Source organism: Labrus mixtus, chromosome 11, assembly GCF_963584025.1.
Source record: "Labrus mixtus chromosome 11, fLabMix1.1, whole genome shotgun sequence".
NCBI lineage: Eukaryota > Metazoa > Chordata > Actinopteri > Labriformes > Labridae > Labrus > Labrus mixtus.
In genome coordinates this window covers 6499790-6517289 of record NC_083622.1, presented here as the reverse complement: position 1 = coordinate 6517289, position 17500 = coordinate 6499790, and the positions used below count along the sequence as shown (strand labels likewise).

Below are 17500 nucleotides of genomic sequence, written 5' to 3'. Positions count from 1 at the left end.
AGAGAGAGAGAGAGAGAGGAGAGGGAGAGAGAGAGAGAGAGGAGAGAAGATGGAAGGAGGACAAAGGGGAAGAAGAGGAGTGAGACAAACTCAAAGAACATGATCGAATTTGTTATCTTTCATTACATTGGACGCTGCACAGCGATGACACACACAGTCGAGCCAATAGCGTGGAAGATGATCTGAACTGATCTGAGAACAGTATAAGCTCGCTGACACAGACAGCCAACAGTCAGCAGCAACGTGGAGCATCACAGACACACACGACAGAGACGACCACGTGAATCACAGGCCAGACGCCATGCAGTCCAAACGTCCTGCACGCCGGGTCGGTTAGAGGCTGCAACGCCGAAACCATCAAATCCAAAGAAGCGTCGTAACTTCGATTATTATCCCGTCCGTCTGCGTGGTGCGGCGCTCATCTTAATCTGAGTGTTAATGTATGAAGACACGGTGATGGTGTCACTATGAAGCCTAACGTGTTACAGAGTCCTTTTCCGTCCATAATAAGTCTGATAAATGTTGGTTTCCATGACGATGCGAGACGTCGGGGAGCTGAACTCTGAAGATTTGCACGTTTTGGTTTTCCTTAACGAGAGACGAGAACGCCCCGAGCGTCCTGCTGGCTACATCACGATACAACGCGAGAGATTCTTCATCACATCTCATTCACTCAGGTCGGTTTGATACGGAAACTTTCAACTTTCAAGGTGAGAAGTCGATTATTTGATTTGCTCTCTGACAACAATGCAGCAGCCAGTATGTCCTCCTTCTAACTTTAGATTCTGGTCCTGAATGCTCTGGATTTGTTTGGACCAGAGAAGGTAGGCGGTTTTAAGGCACCCCCCTACACGGCCGTTTTGGACGCCCCTGGGTTTGACAGATATGAGAGCAGTTATCAGGTCAAACCAACAGGTGTTGCAGCGATGGAAGCGGGCAAGAGAAGTGGTTCAGGTAGAAGTGATTGTACCCGACCTAAAAAGCCTCTGCATGTTTCTAATAAGCTCCACGAGCAGAAATGTGCTCAAACTAGGATCAATATTGGAGATGCTTTTGAAAAATAAACACTGAAGCTTCAGTGTCCACCACATGGCAACCTGCGTCAGCATCGACTCTAGAGAGGAGGGGACGGGGGGGAGACAGCTCTCTACAATGTTTAGAGTTTAGACTGCAGTACCCATTTTAAACACTAGGGGTCAGCTTTCCCTCTACAACATGGACCTGATCTGAGGTCCTTGTTCTACTTTTGTCTGATCGTCTGCCCATCTATCTGCGTCGTCTCTAGGGGAGTTTATAGTTCAGTTTGTAAAGTGTTTAAAGTTCATTCTGTGAAAAATGAAGATTGAAAACCCTTGACCTCCATGGAGCAGCTGTGGACGTCGTGGCGTTGGGTTGAGAGTGTGCGTCATCACAGCGCTCTCCATCAGATGATCGATGGGTTCGTTCTTTCAGTGCTGTCGTCTGTCTGACATTGATTCATTCAGCGACCAGCAGCATCTGGACTTCAGTCCGTTCTCACTATTTCTGAACATTCTCGTTCGACAGCAGTCACAGCTCTGACAACCAAACATTAGTATGCTTAGGACAAATTCCTGATTTGAAACGCCCCCGTCTCTCCGAGCGCTTCTACCTGCCCCGACTCTTTGATCAGCCCTGCACCTCCTCCTGCTCTTCCTGCTCTTCCTCCTCTTCCTCCTCCTCCTCCCCCTCCTCCTCGGCTGGCTGGAGCCCGACTCTAACCTGTCACTGAGGCTGACACCGGCTGTTGACGCTGCACAGTGGCGCCCTCTTCTTTGACGCCGTCGACAGGATTTTTTTTGGATAGCGCTTGTCTTTCCTCTCTGCCTCCCCCGGCCTGACATGGTCGATCTGAATTTGAAGCTCCCAATTACTGCGTTCGGCCCCTCGGGTGTGTTCTAATATGTCATATCATGAGCCATCTGCAGAGCTGTATCGCTAATATTCCCTCAATTACCGGCAGACTGAGAGCCGCGTTCAAGAGAGCGCTCCTCCAGGCGCTCTGCGTCTGCAGCACTCCAACGTGCTCGCTGTCTTCACACACTTAAAGTTGTGCACTCGGCTGCCTCACGTACAAATGCTCCCCCAACACACACACACACACACACAGAGACACAGACACACACACACACACACAGCCTGCGCAGGTAGATGGATGGCGTGCCACGGGGGTGATGTTGCTAAGGCGGGTGAAAACGGCGAGTCAGCGAGCCGATGACAGTGATGAAGGCGAGAACAGCACGGCTACCTGGGAGCGCTAACAACACGGCGAGCACAGCCAGAAGCAGACAGACACAGTGACGACGAGGCTCAGCCGCGTTTCCCAAAACTTTCTGCTCCTCGGAGGACCGACGAATTGCTCGCCGCTTGCTGCTCAAACTTCACACTGAGAAACTTTTTCTAATGAACGAAGCTGAAACTGCCATGTCTACACTAGTGGAGGTTTAACTTCCTGCTTCCTGTAACGCGGTGTGTGTCATCGTTACAGGAACAGAAACTGTTCCTCCGTGCAGCAGATCATTTGGGAAAGCAGCATGCTGATAGGCTGAGGCGTCGAGGTTATCGTACCAGCAGAGGCCGTCCTCCCTGCCAAAGAGCAAGTTGGACTGAGAGGCCAAGCTGTGGAGGGTGGAGAGAGAGAGAGACAAGCATGTTTAGAGGAGAGAGACACAGAGGGGCGGAGCCTGTTATACACATGGTAACATGGTGTCACTCTGATCCCCCTACACGGTCTACATGTCTGATACCAGACCAAACTGGATCACTGAGGTCCAGGTAGCAGGAGGCCTAATGAAGCCTCTCATGGTTCTGACCCTGCAGACTGACAAACACTGGGACATGTGAGCAGTTCAGATACCTGGGTTTCTCTTAACCACTACTGAGATAGAGGGAGAGAGAGAGAGAGAGAGAGGGAGAGAGAGAGAGAGAAAGAGAGACAGAGGGGAGAGAGAGAGAGAGAGAGAGAGAGAGAGACAGAGGGGAGAGAGAGAGAGAGAGACAGAGACAGAGGGGAGAGAGAGAGAGAGAAAGAGAGAGAGAGGGGGAGAGAGAGAGAACGAGAGACAGAGGGAAGAGAGAGAAAGAGAGACAGAGGGGAGATAGAGCGAGAGAAAGAGAGACAGAGCGGGAGAGAGAGAGAGAAAGAGAGAGAGAGAGAAAGAGAGATAGAGAGAGAGAGAGGGAGATAGAGAGACAGAGGGGAGCTAGAGAGAGAGAGAGAGAGAAAGAGAGATAGAGAGAGAGAGAGAGGGAGATAGAGAGACAGAGGGGAGCTAGAGAGAGAGAGGGAGAGAGAGAGAGAAAGAGAGACAGAGGGGAGAGAGAGAGAAAGAGAGACAGAGGGGAGATAGGGAGAGAGGGAGATAGAGAGAGAGAGAGAGAGAGACAGAGACAGAGGGGAGAGAGAGAGAGAGAGACAGAGGGGAGAGAGAGAGAAAGAGGGGAGATAGAGAGAGGGAAGAGGGAGAGAGGGAGATAGGGAGATAGAGAGGGAGAGAGAGAGACAGAGACAGAGGGGAGAGAGAGCGAGAGAGAGAGAGGGAGAGAGAGAGGGAAGAGGGCGAGAGAGAGAGAGAGGGAAGAGGGAGAGAGAGAGAGAGGGAGAGAGGGAGATAGAGAGAGAGAGAGACAGAGACAGAGGGGAGAGAGAGAGAGAGCGAGAGAGAGAGAGACAGAGGGGAGAGAGAGAGAGAGAGAGAGAGAGAGAGAGAGAGAGACATAAAGTGCTTCTGTGTGAAAAACAACAAGAACAAAGCGGTGAGAGCGATGGGCAGAAAGTGAACCACTAACATGTTTCAGCCTCTCAGCTGGATGCAGAACGACGGAGGTGAAGTGAAGCAGACGCCATTTCTAAACGTGTTGGTGGCGGTGTCTGCGGATAACACACCGATTCACCGCAGGAAGAAACAGTTTCTATATAAACAGCAGCTGACAGCGAGGCTCTGCAGGGGGAGGGGCTTCAGGGGGGATATTTACATTTAGATTGGAGGATGGAGGAGGAGAGTCAACAGGTGCTCGCCGAATTAAACCGACACAAGAGCGGAAAATAGGACGGAAGCAGAAGAAGAGGATTGATTAAGAAGAGGAGAGGAGAGGGCGAGATGACAGAAAGCGTTTCCTCATCGAGCCCGTGGAGAGGAGAAGTGTGGTCGACAGCCAAGCCGGGGCTCGGAGCCAAAGCGTCACTCACGGCTTGATTGGAGGAGCTTGTTTGCTCGCCGTGATTAAAACCAAAAAACAAACCGGAACAGTCTGGGCGCTCACGTCTGCCCGTGCTGTCCAACACGATTCTCTCCTCTGAAAGGGAGAACAGTTTGTTGTGCTGGGAAAGATTCCCACATTTCTGTGCTGCTTGTTTTCACAGATTCTGTCATCCTGATCCCACACAGCTCAGGACACCTGGCTGCTGCTCGCTGTCCACCTGAGGGAGGAGCCAAACACAGCCCGCTTACTCAGGGAGGAGCCAAATACAGCCCGCTTACTCAGGGAGGAGGAGCCAAATACAGCCCGCTTACTCAGGGAGGAGCCAAATACAGCCCGCTTACTCGGGGAGGAGGAGCCAAACACAGCCCGCTTACTCGGGGAGGAGGAGCCAAACACAGCCCGCTTACTCGGGGAGGAGGAGCCAAATACAGCCTGCTTACTCAGGGAGGAGGAGCCAATTAGAGCCCGCTTACTTAGGGAGGAGGAGCCAAATAGAGCCCGCTTACTCAGGGAGGAGGAGCCAAATACAGCCCGCTTACTCAGGGAGGAGGAGCCAAATACAGCCCGCTTACTCAGGGAGGGAGGAGCCAAATACAGCCTGCTTACTCAGGGAGGAGGAGCCAAATACAGCCCGCTTACTCAGGGAGGGAGGAGCCAAATAGAGCCCGCTTACTCAGGGAGGAGGAGCCAAGTACAGCCCGCTTACTCGGGGAGGAGGAGCCAAATACAGCCCGCTTACTCAGGGAGGAGGAGCCAAATACAGCCTGCTTACTCGGGGAGGAGGAGCCAAATACAGCCCGCTTACTCAGGGAGGAGGAGCCAAATACAGCCCGCTTACTCAGGGAGGGAGGAGCCAAATACAGCCCGCTTACTCAGGGAGGGAGGAGCCAAATACAGCCCGCTTACTCAGGGAGGAGGAGCCAAACACAGCCCGCTTACTTAGGGAGGAGGAGCCAAATACAGCCCGCTTACTCAGGGAGGAGGAGCCAAATACAGCCTGCTTACTCGGGGAGGAGGAGCCAAATACAGCCCGCTTACTCAGGGAGGAGGAGCCAAATACAGCCCGCTTACTCAGGGAGGGAGGAGCCAAATACAGCCCGCTTACTCAGGGAGGAGGAGCCAAATACAGCCCGCTTACTCAGGGAGGGAGGAGCCAAATAGAGCCCGCTTACTCAGGGAGGAGGAGCCAAGTACAGCCCGCTTACTCAGGGAGGGAGGAGCCAAATAGAGCCCGCTTACTCAGGGAGGAGGAGCCAAGTACAGCCTGCTTACTCAGGGAGGGAGGAGCCAAATAGAGCCCGCTTACTCAGGGAGGAGGAGCCAAGTACAGCCCACTTACTCAGGGAGGGAGGAGCCAAATAGAGCCCGCTTACTCAGGGAGGAGGAGCCAAGTACAGCCTGCTTACTCAGGGAGGGAGGAGCCAAATAGAGCCCGCTTACTCAGGGAGGAGGAGCCAAATACAGCCTGCTTACTTAGGGAGGGAGGAGCCAAATACAGCCCGCTTACTCAGGGAGGAGGAGCCAAAAACAGCCCGCTTACTTAGGGAGGGAGGAGCCAAATACAGCCCGCTTACTCAGGGAGGAGGAGCCAAATACAGCCCGCTTACTCAGGGAGGAGGAGCCAAATACAGCCTGCTTACTCAGGGAGGAGGAGCCAAATACAGCCCGCTTACTTAGGGAGGGAGGAGCCAAATAGAGCCCGCTTACTCAGGGAGGAGGAGCCAAATACAGCCTGCTTACTTAGGGAGGGAGGAGCCAAATACAGCCCGCTTACTCAGGGAGGAGGAGCCAAATACAGCCCGCTTACTCAGGGAGGAGGAGCCAAATACAGCCCGCTTACTCAGGGAGGAGGAGCCAAATACAGCCCGCTTACTTAGGGAGGGAGGAGCCAAATACAGCCCGCTTACTCAGGGAGGAGGAGCCAAATACAGCCCACTTACTCAGGGAGGGAGGAGCCAAATACAGCCCACTTACTCAGGGAGGGAGGAGCCAAATACAGCCCGCTTACTCAGGGATTATTCTGAGCGCTCCACCTTTTTTGTGCCGCTGCTCCAAGCACTCAAGTTGAACTCTTTAAATTTTTCAGAAAGGCGCTGTTGATGTCACCGGCGCTCTTTCCAAAAATAAGATATTCCCCGTATGACCCTCGTCCTCCTCGCTCCGTGTCTGATCAGGAAATAAACTCAAATATAGCAGTAAAAAGTAACGGAGCAGTGTTGGTCATACAGCGGACGTTTTCAACAGACTGTTGTCATGGAGACAGGACGGAGGAGCATAAACGCTTCATGCAGCCCCCCCCCCCCCCCCCCCCCCGAGCGCACAGTCAGAACTTTACCACCTGGAAAAACCGTCAGGTTGACACGGGGCCGCCGCCCACCTGGCTCTGATTTAGAGGTTAAAACAGTTGGTAGCTGATCATCATGCCCCGCCTCCTGTGGCCCCGCCTCCACCCGTCAGTGAACGCCTCCCCCTGTGAGGAGGGTTTCAGGGTCAGTCCGTCGCCTTGGTCACATGACCAGGAGAGCGTGTGTGAAAGCGTGTGTCTCAAGAAAACGCTCTCTGATACTTGTTAACGCCTGACTCTCCTCGCTGCTCTCTCAGACTCTCGCTGTGTTTGCTGAAAGATTTCAGACGATCTGGACGACCATTAGTGAACGTTTACGAGGCGACCCTGTGGCGTCCCAGCTGTTCTCTACAATAACAAACAGCCTGTTCTCATCTTTCAGCCTCACAAACTGAAACACATCACCACCATTACTCATCTCTCCTCATCTGATCTGATCTTTTCTCCTCGTCTGCAGGAGAAGCGGTCTGACACGCTTTGTAAAACTCCGCGCAGAGGTCGCGTCACAGCCGAGATGATTCGGAGCAGATCGCCATCACGAGTCAGAGGGCTGCGAGATGTTAAAGAGGAGCTTGAGTATTTTTAAATCCGGTCTGAGTGTGAACAACAGACGGAGAAAGATTGGGATGGTTTCAGCCAAAAACATCAAAGTGTGTCCAAGTTTGTCCCTGACAGGCTCAGGTTGTTTTTCTACAAGTGTGTGACATCATCAGAGGAGGAGAGCGGATCAAGATCTTTAGCTTAGTCCTGTTGGCTTTAGATCCATTTAGTGGACTGTGAAAGCTTTCTGTAAATATGAGTCAGTGCGTTACCTCCTGATCAAACTGAGTGATGTCGTTAAGAGTCTCAATCTTTCTTTTTGCTCACTGGAGCGTCTCAGGCTGCTAAAGTGAAACTTTAATGCAGTTAGCATGTTTGTGCAGCACAGCATCCAGAGACTTCTTTTATTGGAGGAGCGAGCGAGGCACCGAGCTGTCACACTGCAGCGTCTTCCTCTTTGTTCATGACGCCTCCAAAGAGCTTCAGATGGCGGCGCTCGCTGGCTGCAGGTTCTTACAGGCAACACGAGTAAACGGATAAAAACTGAAGGAGCAGCAGAGCACAGACACAGAGAAGAAACAACAACATAGAAATGCAGAGAAAAGAAATGATGAAACTGTGTGGGACTCCTCTGGCTCATCACTGTGTGCTAACAGGTAACAGGCTGCGTAGCAGCTACAAGCTAACGTGTCATTCACCTCAGGTTAGCGGCAAAACTGGAGATGCAGTTAACCATCTCCGCACTCTGTTTGTCTGCACCCCACATGCTGTGGAGAAAAGGAGGGGGAGGGAGGACAAAACAAGAGGCAGTTACAAGCCGCCCCCATCCACAGGTTAGCTTAGCTTAGCACGACCAGACTGGTCACAAAGACTAAGCGCTAACTGATAAACAGGTACGACAGGCTGCAGGTGAGGTTAGCGTTGAAGATACTTTATAAATCAAACTCCTCCTACTTTAAGGTGGAGACAGATATCAGAGAAAAAACACACAACACATCAGGGACACATAAACGTGGCGTTAAAGAAGACGCTCATCGGCCTGTTTTACACATTTGATTTTAAAGTTGTTTTGATAAAAAGGTCAAAGGTTAACCTCAGATGTGACAAAAGGTCGCCATGTTAACAAACGCAAACAGCTCCCGGCTTTCTGAAGGTAAAATGACAGTTTTGTATATTTATGTGATAAAATAATAATGGACCAAAGCTGGGGCGCCGATAGCCCAGTGGTTATGTGTACGGAGGTTGTAGTCGTGATCGCAGCAGGTGTGGGTTCAAATCTAACCTCGGGAACCTTGCTGCATGTCACCCCCCCCCCCCCCCCTTAGAACACTTCCTGTCTCTCCTCAGCTGTCCCCTCCAATAAAAACAAAATGTCCTAAAAAAAAACAGCACAAGAAGCAAAGGCTGTGGCGCCTGTGGCCTAGTGGTTAGTGCACCCACCCCATGTGTAGAGGGGGCTCGGGCTCTGCTCCCTTCCTGCATATTGACAGAAACAGAACCTGGGAGTACCTCTGCCCTGATTGGTTCTTATTCTGTTGTGTGTTTTAAAGGGTAAGCTCAAACTGAGAGAACACCGGTGTGCTAACAAACTAAGAGACGAGGCCGAGGAGACCAGCAGCTCCATGTTTGTCAGGGTAGAGATACAGAAGAGCTCTGAAGATCAATGACGACTTAAAAGAACTCCAACGAAGTAAAAAACTGACTTTACATCGTTTTTAATGAGTCGGCCACAAAAAGAGAAAAATATCTGAATTAAACTCAGTTTCATGTTTGTGACTCAGAGTCGTTCTTACAGACTGTTTATGTTCTGCTCGCAGCCTCGCCTCCACACCGGGAGCTTAATCGGGCGGGGGGGGGGGGGGGGGGGGGGGGGGGGGGGGCGCTCCAGTGGGAGTCTGAGTGTGTGTGTGTGTGTGTGTGTGGGGGGGGGGGGGGTATCTAGGTCACAATAAAGATGGATCTACTGCAGCCGCCGTGATGCTGTAACCTCGTACAGCACAGCCTCTAGCTCGTGTTTTATGTGTTGCGAGCTCGTCCTGCATTAGCCGACGCGCACGTGTGGCCGCTAACGCTTGTTTGAGGGGAAGGTCAAAGGTCGAGGGAAAGGCCAATCAATGTGTTTTACGAGTTAGTTGAATGAAATAAAGAGGAAGCTTACACCAAGTTACTGAGCGACTCGCGGCTCAGCTGTTGCTGTTGTTGTTGTTGTTGTTGTTGTTGTTGTTGTTGTTGCTGGGAGACCGCTGGTTGCTGTTGCCAGGCAGCCATGTTGCCAGGCACCAACCCGGGTGGTGTGAACGTCTGGAGCGCTGTGAGATTTGCACTCGTCAGCTGGTACTCTGAGATGAAGGGATGGAGAGAGAGAGAGAGAGTTTTACATCATCTAACTTTGGATTAATATTCATCACAGCTGATCCATATTAATGAGACCTTTGAAGTGGAATCTTTCCAGAAGCTCTCACACGATGAACAAAGTGAGGCCTGCTGTGTGGCTTCACACTGAGAGGGAGTCTGAGGGTCATTTAGAATGACGCAGACTGGATCCACACTCATCTTTTAAACCCCTCTCAGGGGGCCGTAAGAAAAAAGACTTTTTTGATCTGGATAAATCTTTAAAATCAGGATTATTCTGGTCCCTGCAGAGACCTGGATTCAGTCTGGATTAGGGCCTGTGACCTCAGACGGTGCCCGTTTCAATACTGAACAATGTAGATCAGCGGTTTCAGCGCTCACATTTTTGATGCTACACTACGCTGGTGAGAAGCGCTCTGAAAAAAAAGTGCGTTCTGTGGACTCAGACCCAATCAGGTTTGATCTCCAACCACAGTTAATATCTGGTTCAATTAACCGGGGGGGGGGGATGAGAGTCTGCTGCTCTCGTGGTCATGACGGTGCAGGTCTCAGGATTAGATTCTGGTATATGGGTCACACTGGCCCCGCCCCCTCGTCTTACCTGTGTTGTAGGCCGTCTGCATGCCTGAGAAAGGTGCTAGGAGACTGGGTGTTGCCACGGAGACCACTGGGGTGGTGAGCGACTGAGCCATCTGGGAGCCGCCTAGCCGCTGAGCATTATGGGAAGACAGAGAAAATGGATAGAAGTCAAACATTTAGAGAAACTGCTGCAGGGATTCTGAGTCTCCTCGGGGGGGCGGACGCTGGTTCTAAAGAGTCTCTGATTTATTTCTGGTGGTTGTTCCAACATTTTGTCTGTATCTGCAAACTTCCAGAAAACATGATGAATTACAGGTTATCAGGTTATCTGGAAACGTGCAACGTGCTCCTGCACACTTTCTGCAGGAATGATTTGGGCTGAAAGACTTTTTAAGAATCACTGATGGAAGTTTCTGTCTGAATGAAAATCAGACGCAGAGACGACTGAGCCTTTAGAATAACAACGTGCTGTTATATTTGTTTTACTGTGACATCACACAGGTGACATCACACAGGTGACATCACAGACGAGTCGGAGCCGTCAGCTGTAACTAGCGACTGTTTGTATCTGAATGAGCATAATATTTAATAATTCAGATCCATGTGAGACCTTGACCTCCGTCTCACTTTTATGTCCCAACTCTCCGTGCTGTGAGAGAGTCTGGTTCTGCTCGCCCTTTCTCTCCTTATATGGGCGTAGTGTTATGAGTTGATAGCCAATGACTTCATAGTTCCTCTGCAGTTCTGTTAATGGTTAGCATGTGCGCTAACTGTGCAGCAGAGAGGATGCAGAGACCCTAATGACCCTGAGAACGCTCGCTCGGCTTCTTATGGAAAACAAACTCATTTATTATCGTAACGCGTAATCGCTGTCTGCGCCGCCGTGCAGACTCTTATTGACTCTTGCTGCCACATTTGCAGAATTAAAGAATAAAAAGAGAAAACACATCCGTCATGACTGCAGTCCAGATAAGAAACAGTGACATCATCGAGCAGGGCAGCCAGAAGCATCAGAGCGCCGCGCTCCTCTCCGAGGCGTTTAACTCTAACTTCTGCGAGCACGATGAGAAGTGTCTCGCATCTGAAGGTGGCGTTGGCACGGCAACACTGGTGCCAGGGCCGGTGCCATTGTGTCGTGTCGCGTCACGGTGGAAGGTGTTATGAGAGGCAACGGCGTGCGAGAGAATCATGCTGACAGGAACGCATGCAGCGACGAGTGTCTGTGTTTGTGTGTGTGTGTGTGTGTGTGTGTGTGAAAATGTTTACAGAGAAGATATGAGAGGAATGAATACACAATGTAGGGTGTGTGTGTGTGTGTGTTTATTTACGCAGAGAAAATGCACTCACTCCATATCACTGCTGAACAAACAGTAAAGCAGAGGCAGGCCAAACTACACCCCACACATTCACAATCACTAATGTACCTGACCTGGGCTGCACGTGGACTGTGAGCACACTCACATTTTTTAACATTATTTATGTATTTATGTCACTCCTGAAATGTGATTTTGAATGCAGCTTATGCTGTTTTTACGTTTGTCTTTTGAGTGTGATTTGATGAGAGGATCTCTGAGCTTGTAATGCAAAACAAATTTCTGTGCAAACACACAATAAAGTGTTATCTTGTCTTATTAACACATGGCAGCATGCGTGTGTGTGTGTCAGTGTGTGTGTGTGTGTGTGTGTGTGTGTGTGTGTGTGTGTGTGTGTGTGTGTGTGTGTGAGTCCAGGTTGGACTCTTTGTGAGCATGCACATGCTGAGCAGCTTTCACTCAGAGTCAGCTGGTCGCTCAGGTTCCTTCAGTACCCCCAACCCCGCCTTTAAGCTCTACTTCCTGTTAAATTGAGTATAAAAGCACATATAGTTTAATGTCTCTGAACCCTGGATCTCTCAGGAACCTGTTCAACCAGCTGACTGCATCACGTGTGCGCTCCTGTGGCGCTCCGAGGTGGCGGCGTGCTCTGACACTCGGGCTGCTCGTTCCCTGCTCTCCACGCAGCACCTGAGTTCTCCCCTGACAGCATGCGTTAGCTGACCGTGGTCACACTCATGCTCGGTGAGATCACACAGAGACAGGAGGCTAAAAGTCTATTCACCTCACTCACCAACTCCAGCTCTTCCTCTGTCTGCACGGCGAGCGGAGGGGGGGAGGGGGGCGGGGGGAGTAAAAGACAGGACGGTTACATTTCTGCAAAAACTAACAGCAGTAAATTATGATCATACATTTAATTGACGTTTTTTCACTCTAACTATGCGTGGCTGTTGGCGCCTCTGTTGGTTAGTTCTGACCCCGCCCCCTTAGTTTGTCCCTGCGTGGCTGCCGTAGTTTGAGTTCTCCTCACCAGTTGTATGAGGCTCTTGCTGTTCTGCGAGGTGATGACCCTCAGGTCCGGCTTGCGGCTGTTGACCATCTGAGGGCTGGGCGGCGGCGGAGACTTCGCCAGGACTACTTTGCCCAGGCTGTTGCCGTTGGATACGGAGAGGAGGCCCGGGGAGGCCCTGGCGCTAATGTAGCCGTTAGCTGCAGGGACACAGAGAAGAAGATTCATGGAGGGTGGTGGTGGTGGTGGTGGTGGTGGTGGGGGGGGGTGTTTACGTGTTTGTAGTGTCTGAATCCACCTGTGAACTCTGAGTGTGTGTGTGTGTGTGTGTGTGTGTTCAGACCTGTGTATGTGTGTGTCTCTGTGTGTGTGTACCTGCGTGTGTGTGTGTGTGTTCTCATTAGCGAGTTGGATCCCTCTGTGTCACCACATGCTCTTCATCGTTTCTGCAGCTCAAACAGTATTTTTTTTGGCGGAACTCTGATTTTTCTCCAGCACCTCAACTTCAACACAGTCTCTCTTTCTCTCTCTCTCTCTCTCTCCCTCTCTCTCTCTTTCTCTCTCTCTCTCTCACTGTCTCTCTCTCTCTTTCTCTCTCTCTCCCTCTCTCTCTAGAAATGTTTAATTTCCTCTCTCTTGTGTGTTCCTCTTGTCTCGATGCTCAGTAAAACACACACACACCTACACACACACACAGACACATGGTTGAATGTTCAGAACAGCTCTGAGGTACTCTGCACTACATCATCTTGATCAGATGCTGTTTGTTGTAGTACCTGCTTTAAACCACAAGGGGCAGAACTTCTGATGTTTCACTTGATACTCATTTGTTTCTAGAACTTCTTAATGTCAGTCTCTGGACACGAGGAGGACTCAGACATAAAGACGTGTTTTATTTTCTTAATTAATCTGTGAAGAGAAGCCGACATGTTTCGTTTGTAATTTAAACGATAATTAAAAAAGAAGAGAAGAAGAGGAAAGGAGAGAAGAATCTTGAGAGTGGAAGGTCGGATTCAAATCTTCTTCTGTGTGGGACTGCTTTCAGCGGTGGACGAATCTGTATTTGGAGGATTGAGGACGCAGGATGCAGGACGCAGGATGCAGGACACAGGAGACAGGAGACAGGAGACAGGAGACAGAAGACAGGAGACAGGAGACGACGCAGGACACAGGGCACAGGACATAGGACACAGGACGCAGGACACAGGATGCAGGACACAGGACACAAGACACAGGACGCAGGACGCAGGACACAGGACGCAGGACGCAGGACACAGGACACAGGGCACAGGACGCAGGATGCAGGACGCAGGACACAAGACACAGGACACAGGACGCAGGACACGGCAAAGGACGCAGGACGCAGGATGGTGCACGTAAACCAAACCTCTATTTGTACAGGATCAGTTTTTCCTGGTCACCTCTGATCAGTGGTAAGTACTGTGGAGGACGTCGGTGTGTTTAATCGCGTGTGAATCAATTTGTGAAATAAAAATTTGGAAAGGCTGAATATCATCAGAACAGTTTGTGTGCTTTCAAGCTTTGTCAATAAGTGTGATGATGAGAACGCTCCGCCGTTTCAAGCCGTGACATCTATGCCCCCGTGATGTTTCTCCTTCAGTCTGAATGTCATGGAGGAGTAATGGGGGGACGCAGTGACCACCCCCCTGTCCCGTCTTCAGAGGCGTTACAGAGGAGAGTCAGGATCAGCTGAGCCAGCAGGGGAGACCAGCGCTGTGTGAGCTCCTGCTGTGCCGTGCTTCAATGTGACTTCTCAGACCTAGACGCCAACATCACGCCGTCACAGAATCAATATGAGCGTACAGAGACGTGATGAGGGCGGAGCTTAGTTACAGCGCTACAGGGAAAAAGCGTCTCAAGAGGGCTGCAGACCAAACTAATCCAAACAGGATCCTCAAACTGAACGCCGAACAGTTTGAAGATCTGGATCTTTGCAGAAGAAGAACCATGTTGAAACCTTCTTTTCGCACACTGTGCTGCTTATTTTCTTTCTCACGGTGCATTCCAGCAACACGACGCGCCCTCCTTTCAAACTGTACGACTGGTCACATTCCTGATGTCGACAACGTAACAGTCAGTCAACACCTGACGCAGGACGGGCGTGAATGTTTACATCAACCTCTTAACTAATCCAAACTTCTTACCTTAAAGTTTCCTGGTAAGTTTATTTTGAAGTATTGATTATTAGGTCATCATTTAAAAAAGGGGGCGGAGTTAAACATCTAATGAACACAAAGATTCCTGCAGACTGCCGCCTGTTTGTGCAGCTGAGGTCAACGAAAGGACTGAAGCAGGGACTTTCCCAAACACACACACACACACACACACACACACACACACACACACACACACACATACACACCCCCACACACACACACACAAACATGCACAACTGGCTGTATTCCCCATGGACAGGCAGAGTCTGTGTGATAGCAGATAGCTGTTCGCCATGTCGCCGCCTCTAGACGACAGCAGCATGTGACTCTGCTTCATCTCAGTAACACAGTCCTTACACACACACACACACACACACACACACACACACACACACACACACACACACACACACACACACACACACACACACACACACACACACACACACACACACACACACACACACACACACACACAGTGTGTGGTGCACCCAACAGACGAGTGTGTCACTGACTGATGGGAACCTGCTGTTGGTTATGTTGTGTTCATGTTTGTGGGAGAAGAAAGTGGGTGGCGGCTTTAACGCGACCCTGAGTTATGACTTAACGAACACACACACAAACACACAAAAAACACACAGAGTGTGAAACTGTTTGAGTGTGTGTGTGACTGAGCAGAGATTTGTTGTCGGCCCGGGGGCAGCTGCGAGTCGTACATTTCAGACACAGCCTGGAGTCCTGGCATCTTTGTGTGAGTGTGTGTGTGTGTGTGTGTGTGTGTGTGTGTGTGAGAGTCACATGGAGACAGGTCCATGTGTGTGACTTTTGTTTACTGCACACAGGCTGTTAATCTGAAGTTTTTTGACGTCAATACTTAAGGTCTTCTTCTTCTTTGTGTGTTAGTGTGTCTTCAGTGTGTGTGTTTGTGTGTGTGTGTGTGTGTGTGTGTGTGTGTGTGTGTGTTTGAGTGTGTGTGTGTGTGTGTGTGTGTGTGTGTGTGTGTGTGTGTGTGTGTGTGTGTGTGTGCGTTTGTGTGTGTGAAGTCTCCTATTACATGAGGCCGAGAGCGGGAATTTGAGGAATGTCGGGTGACGTCAAAGGCAACATTCCCAGAGCCTGAGTCCCAGGACAACAGCTGAGAACGACAGACCGAGGAGGAGGAGAGGAGAGGGGAGGAGAGGAGGGGAGAGGAGAGGAGAGGAGGGGAGTGGAGAGGAGAGGAGAGGAGAGGAGGGGAGAGGAGAGGAGAGGAGAGGAGGGGAGCGGAGCGGAGGGGAGGGGAGGGGGGAGGAGAGGAGAGGAGAGGAGAGGAGAGACTTCACTAAAGCTCTGAAACAGAGACGAGGAGTTAATTGCTACCTTTATTCAGTGAATATAGAAATAAATAAAACACCACCTCCTCTCTGTATCTATCACTGTGGGCTGGCTGCCTCTATCTGTCCCGCTTAATGGGATTTAAGGGGGGGGGGGGGGGCTGGCCTGTGTCAAAGTCACCTCTGAGGAGAACCCAGTGCCAAGACGAGGGACAGTTGGATGAGAGGGTGGAGAGAAAGAGGAGGGGTGAGGGTAGATAATTCCAGGGAGAAGACGAGGGGGAACAGCTGAGAGAGACAGGATGAAGGAGGGGGGGGGGGAGAAGAGGGGGGAGGAGCTGCTAGACTGTACCGCTGTCACCGTTAAACTCTAATATCAGTCTAATACAGGCTCTACTTTCAGCTGCTTCATGTTCCTGTTCTTTCTCTCGACCTCACTCTGCTGCTTCCTGTTCTGTCTCTCGACCTCACTCTGCTGCTTCCTGTTCTGTCTCTCGACCTCACTCAGCTGCTTCCTGTTCTTTCTCTCGACCTCACTCTGCTGCTTCCTGTTCTTTCTCTCGACCTCACTCTGCTGCTTCCTGTTCTTTCTCTCGACCTCACTCAGCTGCTTCCTGTTCTTTCTCTCGACCTCACTCAGCTGCTTCCTGTTCTGTCTCTCGACCTCACTCTGCTGCTTCCTGTTCTGTCTCTCGACCTCACTCAGCTGCTTCCTGTTCTGTCTCTCGACCTCACTCAGCTGCTTCCTGTTCTTTCTCTCGACCTCACTCAGCTGCTTCCTGTTCTTTCTCTCGACCTCACTCAGCTGCTTCCTGTTCTTTCTCTCGACCTCACTCAGCTGCTTCCTGTTCTTTCTCTCGACCTCACTCAGCTGCTTCCTGTTCTTTCTCTCGACCTCACTCAGCTGCTTCCTGTTCGGGGTGCTGAGCGAAGTCTGTCGATGTGATGACTACCCTCAAAAAGATGAGTCAGATCTCCTCCACTAATGTTGCTGACAAATTTGATATCAGAAGTCCCGCCCCTTCTTTGTTTTGATTGGTCATGTAAGGGAGAAGGGAAATTGATGAGCGCAGTGGTGTTCTAAAAGTTCAACTATTTTCACATGAGAGCGCTGAGTAAAGCAACAACAACAAAAAATAAAAAGTGGGCGTGACCCGTAAAGTATCAACCATTCCCAGACTGTTGTGTTGGTTTGGTTTGACACATGGGGAGATCCTCGTGTCTTTTGGTAACACAGATGATCTAAGATATGTTTCTGCAGCTCGACACAAACCAGACTCTGAGCTGTCAGGATCAGCTGAGCCGGTACGACAGGCTTCACTGATGTAACGTGACGCTGGAAGGTGTGCATGCAGAAGCTCAGTGGGATGAAGTTACAGTACTGAATGTATTTTATTCTGCAAAGTGCTGCTGTGAAAATAAAACCTGCTCCAGTTGGCAGAGAGCTGTGTTCTCATCCTTCGTCTTCACAACAACACAGAGACGTCTCTGTAGTAAGACAGACCGGCTCCACATGCAACACGCTGCTGATCTATTTTAATCAACCGATCAGTAACACTGATCTGATTAAAATGACCACAATCCAATGCTAACTTCTGTTAGCCTGTTAATGGCATTTTCCATTATGTGTTAGCATCAAGCTAAAGAACAGA

At 50.5% G+C, this 17500-nt stretch overlaps 1 protein-coding gene across 10 annotated transcripts in view; it reads right to left on the bottom strand.

The window, feature by feature from the left end:
• mef2d (myocyte enhancer factor 2d) overlaps positions 1-17500 on the bottom strand; it is a 78544-nt gene that overhangs the window by 5631 nt on the left and 55413 nt on the right. For 4 of the 10 annotated variants that reach the window (XM_061049750.1, XM_061049748.1, XM_061049751.1 and 1 more), the window contains 6 exons: positions 12380-12558; positions 12134-12163; positions 10059-10167; positions 9264-9444; positions 7804-7872; positions 2587-2637 (listed from right to left, as the gene is read on the bottom strand). In XM_061049750.1, the coding sequence (XP_060905733.1) occupies positions 2587-2637; positions 7804-7872; positions 9264-9444; positions 10059-10167; positions 12134-12163; positions 12380-12558 (619 nt within the window). The remainder of the gene's footprint in view (positions 1-2586; positions 2638-7803; positions 7873-9263; positions 9445-10058; positions 10168-12133; positions 12164-12379; positions 12559-17500) is intronic. The other 6 variants (XM_061049756.1, XM_061049757.1, XM_061049752.1 and 3 more) reach the window with 5 other exon arrangements.